Source organism: Lupinus angustifolius, unplaced genomic scaffold (assembly GCF_001865875.1).
Source record: "Lupinus angustifolius cultivar Tanjil unplaced genomic scaffold, LupAngTanjil_v1.0 Scaffold_131_2, whole genome shotgun sequence".
NCBI classification, from domain to species: domain Eukaryota; kingdom Viridiplantae; phylum Streptophyta; class Magnoliopsida; order Fabales; family Fabaceae; genus Lupinus; species Lupinus angustifolius.
The window spans coordinates 33,313-38,842 of NW_017725220.1; the positions used below are offsets into that span (position 1 = coordinate 33,313).

A 5,530-nucleotide genomic window follows, 5' to 3' on the forward strand; every position below is an offset into this window, starting at 1 on the left:
TATAAAAATATAATTTAATTATTAGAATTAGATGTGCCTAACTAAAAATAAGCATATGAGCCTATTAAAATGTAGAGATGATAGCCTATTTCATGAGCATATAATATAATAGGCTTTTAAACAGGCTAACAGGTCAGACCATACTTTTAAACAGACCATACCTTTGAAAATTGTTTTAAACAGACTAACATGTCATGCCTATGCTCCTATATGTTATATACGTTAGGCATGATTAAGGCAAAGTTTGGCTTAGCCTAGCCTATTTCCACCCTTAACTCCTACTCTTAGTAGATGACATGAACAATGACAAAAACCTTATAATGCACCCACGATCAATATTGTGAAATCTGAGTTAGATATCAAACCAAAAGATGTCTCATATTAGGTTTATCCAGTTTAAATAGTCCGGTCATACCATATAATTTTATATATAATTAATAATTATTTATAATATATAATTATATACGAATGCAAAGTTTTATATAATTAATAATTATATATAATTATATTAAAATAATATCTCTCCATCTTTTTTCGGACTGAAGCAAAATAAAATATTAGAGTGTTATTTCATTTTTTAAAATTATTTGAACCATTCGATTTACTTTCCGAGTTATTGCAATTTAACCGGGTTTAACACGGTCAGACCAGAATTTCTCCAGTTCAAAACGGTCTTTAACCCATGATTCGGTTAAGACTGCAAACCAAAACCGTTTTCAAGTCAATTAGCTGTTCGACCATAACACTCTAATTCTCATAAAATTGGCCAGCAAATTAAAATGCATAAAAGTTTAAATAAATAGGCACTGTTTGTTTCCTTCAGAGTATAGCCACTCTCACCTCAAAGTACAGATATAATAGTACAATGATTTCCTAATAAACACATACCAATTAGTCATATATTTATAATAGATTTATAAAATAGGCTACTAAGTTATATTAATATGTCATTTTAAAAATTATGATTCATTTTCATATGCAAACAGATTATTCCTGAGAGTGACACTTGTTGGGAGGGACACCTACGAACCCCAAAAAGGATTTATTCCTTACCCAAGAAGGTGGGAGATACCCTTAGTAATACCAAAAAAATATGCAAATAGGTTTTGATAGGTATAGTACATAGTTTCTCCGATTTTGACAGCTATTTTCCAATTTTGACCTATCTAATAGCATGTCTAGTATAGTTATCATATCATACCAATATGGGACAGGTTCCTGGGTGAACCGGTATTTATAACCATGCTAGTTACTTTCGTCCTAAAAAAAGGAAAAACTTCAGCGTGAACGTAACAAATACAGTGCAGCCTCTTAACATGCAGAGTTACTAGCTCAAGAACAGAACTTCTTGTGATCCATATTCAAACATAAGTCAATTGCATTGATCCACCAGATCATGGAATAAATTGCTGCAACATAAATAAATAAAGACTTGCTAGATAATTACAAACTCAAACTGGATTTCATGAGACCATAGCATTTATATCATCTTCATCAACTTCTCCCGTCTCACTGAACATGTACTGGTTTTGATACTCCATCAGGTACTGTGTTGATCTTTTGACATCTAAAAACAGATGGTAAACCCGATTTATATCCTCCAACTCCACAACCTTCGCCTTTCGCTTTTGGCATGCCAATGCAGCTGCCGTGATGAGGTGGATAGCATATCTCAGTGATGTTTCTACACCTATTTTGGTTAACAAATGCTTTGCACCATCGGACATTTCTACATCTTCCTCTTGGGATCTGATATCCAGAATCTTGCGAATTTCATCCTCGGTATAAGGCTGAGTAGAGATGATGAGGAGACGATCAAGAAGATCAATGGGAATACCATGTGGGGATTTGTAATTTGTGCCTCGAATAGTTGTAATGCCTCTGTTGGTAGCAACAACTAATATGGGAGCCATCTCGTTCTCAAGAGCCCGATTGAGGAATGAAAAGCACTCAATGTCAAGCATGTGCACCTCATCAATGAAAAGGACACCTGGCACAATCTCTGCCTTTCCTTCCTCTCTCCACTCTGCTACTTTGGTGTCAATTTGTTCTCTGACTTCTGCGCGGATCTCACCTGTATCACCAGTGAAAAGTGCTAGAAATCCCTGTGTTCTGAAATTTAAGATAACAGAATTAGATGATAGGAAGAGGTAACAATGTAAAAGTGAACCACCTTCACTAACTAAGGACTAAGGAGGTAAGAAACTACACAATGTCATGCTAGGAAGTTAGACACCTCCATAGAAAATGGGCACTAAGATCATCAACTATGAAAGGGCATCTTTTGGTACATGTTGGGCTGTGACTTTAATAACATGTTAAAAGCCCATCTCAAAACCAGTTGGTTACGATGGGAGTAGCCAACAAGTATTTAAACCATTCCGAAGACAAAGAGCAAGCGATGTAGACTTACTTTCCAATACTAGACAAGGCCTCCCTCAATAAGTTTACATTCCAATTCTGCACCATGCCAATGCCTAGATTCTAGTTAATTACTCCAACTATCACTTGCAAAGCGAAATATCAGGTTCAAAACATTAAACTTATCCCTCCATGTTACACCTACACGGGTACTATCAAGTACGAGGTTCATCAATTTCTCACAAACTAGAGTACGAGTACATTGCATGGATAAGGTATACATGCTCCTATGATGTCTGATTACAGGTAGGGAAAGTGTACGTGATACAGATCCATGTACAAGATATGACATTTTAAAAAATCTATAGTGTGGGTATGCCAATATAATTAGGTACAAGTGTACAACAGATCAAAGTCAGCAATAGTAGGGGATATGAGAGGCATTGGATCAAAGTCAGCACGAGTACGTTGCATGGATAAGGTATACATGCTCCGACTGCAATGTGAAGATGAGAGACAAAACATGTAACTCGTTAAGTATTATGACATAACTACATAGAAAATTGGGGAAAATCCGAAGTTTCCAGATCAAAATGACACAATTTTGAAACAAATTACATTATGTACTCGATACGAGTACATCACCAACTTCGGAGTACCCATGGAACACAACTTATCCCGGTAAAACCAGCATTGCCCCATAACAACATTTACAAATTAAGTAAATAATACTAAGCCAATTCATCAACTTTAACACGATTTGGCCATTACCTAGATTACAGTTAATTACTTACACTACGACATGCAAACTACAATATTAAATTTTAGGCAAAAATAACAGGAAACTTCTCGCCTATAAACCAGTATTGCCTAATAGCAATTCTGATTCACAAGTTAACTGAATGTCTGAATCATGACAACATCAGTCACTGAATTAATCACCAAATGCTCGTAGACAACCAAATAACAGGGCACAAAAACCAAAACATTTACATCAACAAATTGTGGGTTTGGCAAACTGTTCAGACCTCAAACCTAGTCTGGAAGGTCAAATCTCAATTTGAATTTTTGTTGTTTAAATGTTTGGCATGTAATAAAAAAGTTAAATGTTAATTACTCCACTCATGAAAACTCAGTTCGGGTTTTTAACTACTACTATTACTCGTCAAAACTTCACAGTCCCTCTTAAGGTCAATTTGATAAACACATGTCGAAGTTATTTAGATTTCTAACAGCCACAACTCAGTTTTCAGAACCAAACTAATCAAAGCACAATTTTGCAAATGGTTCCAAACACATCCAAAGAGACCATATCATTCTCACTCACCTGCTATTAATAACATCAATCTCATGAAGAGTAACACAATGCACCACCTCCTTCCTTTTCTGCAGCTCCCCATCCGGGCACTGCACGAATTTCACCTGCGGTCCCATAGCATCAAAATCCCTCGACCTAGAAAACGACCTCCCCAGCTTCGTAATCTTCCCGGACGCCTTATCGATCGCAATCACATCCCCACTACTCACCTTCTCCTTCCCCAGCGCCTCAATCATCTTGGCCCCCAGGTCATACACGGTCTCCATCTCTGTCGTCTTCAGCGTCAATTTCCCGGACTTCGAGGCAGCCCCAGAGGCCGAAGGGCGGTCAATCTGAACCTCAACAACCTCGCCCTCGATGACTTCGGTTTCCTCCTTGATTCTAACCCCAATTGCCTTGCGGAACGCTTGGGTGAGGGCTTCGGTTTTCGACATCTCCAGGGAGAAGAGCTCACTTCCGGCAATCATCGCGAAGGGGGTTTCGAGGCCGAGGGACTTCGCCATTCCCATGGCGATGGCGGTTTTTCCTGTCCCCGGCTGGCCGGCGATGAGGACGGCGCGTCCGGCTATCTTGCCGTCTTTGATCATTTGAAGGATGACGCCGGCGGCCTTGCGGGCTGAGGTTTGGCCAACCATGCCCTCGGAGACGTCGCGGGGCTCCAAAGTGGAGTCGAGGCCTAGGCCACGGATGTGGGAGTGAGCGCCTATGCGCTCTATTCGAGTAAGGTCGCGGCTCTCGGAGAGCTTCAGCTCCGCCATTGGTAGCGGTGACGGTGGTGGAGGATGGGTTTTGAAAAGAGAGGGGGTTTTAGGGTTTTGAGAGCGCTCTGCTAATAACGTATTGCTACTTCGCTGCTTCAGTATAAATGTCATAAAACACACAACTTTGAGCCTTAACAATTTCGATTGTACTGCTTTATGTATTGAAAATGTAATGAAAAGTTAATATATTTTAATGATATAAATTTTTGGCCATGCTCCTGCAAATTTACTTTGGATTTAATACGTATATACTGATAGTAATTTATTAATCACTATTGACTCTCAAATAAAAGTAATATAAATCAATAGTGGTTAATAAATCACTGTTAATGCTAATAAAAGTGCACAGATTTTAAACTGGTTTACTTTTTTTTTTGTCATGAAAGGAATAGAAAGATATTATTAGGTTTAATACGGTTAATGTTAGAATCATGTGTAAAAATAAACCAAATATAAATAGTTTATTTCACGCTTTGCTTATTCTTTTAAAATAAAATATTTTAATATTTCAAAATATATTTCATAAAGCATCTTTGTACATTCCAAACTATAATTTTAGCTAACAAACTAATTTAGATACTCCAAAATTTAAAAGAGTGTAAAATCTGACAGTGTAAAATCTAACAAACTAATTTAGATATTCCAAAATTAAAAAGTCAATGATAATTAAAAATAAATAATAGATGATGTAATGATAATGTAAAAAACTCTTACATTATCAGTATATGCATCTTTTACTCAATTTAAAACACATTTCATATGCATAATTGTATAACTTAAATGAAAATAAGTCATAGAAATTGACAAAAGACTAGTATAATGAAAATGATGAAATAATGTTAAAATGTGAAGAAGATATTCTTATATGCTTCATTATCATAGTAACCTCATGTGATTGGTAATATGTTCTTACTTCTTTAATTAAAGAAAAAAATGACAAACCACTTATATAGTATCTAAAGTGCAATATCATTGAGAACTTCTATAATGATAAACATGTGTTTCAGAAGAAACTAAGAAATATAAAGAATTAATACAAAGTTTGTCGGTATCCCTAGTTGAAATTTTTTGAATAAAATTGTCAAGATTT

General features: G+C 36.3%; 1 protein-coding gene across 1 annotated transcript; it reads right to left on the bottom strand.

Moving 5' to 3' along the window:
* Positions 1-1,290: 1,290 nt before the first annotated feature.
* On the bottom strand, positions 1,291-4,544 carry LOC109340024 (ruvB-like 2). The gene is made up of 2 exons (XM_019577583.1): positions 3,689-4,544; positions 1,291-2,112 (listed from the first exon to the last, which is right to left on the bottom strand). Exons 1-2 carry the CDS (start codon positions 4,435-4,437, stop codon positions 1,464-1,466), a joined length of 1,398 nt encoding a protein of 465 aa, XP_019433128.1. The 5' UTR covers positions 4,438-4,544; the 3' UTR covers positions 1,291-1,463.
* Positions 4,545-5,530: the final 986 nt, after the last annotated feature.

Bases quoted from the DNA above. Each gene is read 5' to 3' on its own strand.
- LOC109340024 (XM_019577583.1), bottom strand. From the start codon at position 4,437: ATGGCGGAGCTGAAGCTCTCCGAGAGCCGCGACCTTACTCGAATAGAG. The intron at 2,113-3,688 runs GTGAGTGAGAAT...CTTAAATTTCAG, and splicing joins ATTGATGTTATTAATAGCAG to AACACAGGGATTTCTAGCAC.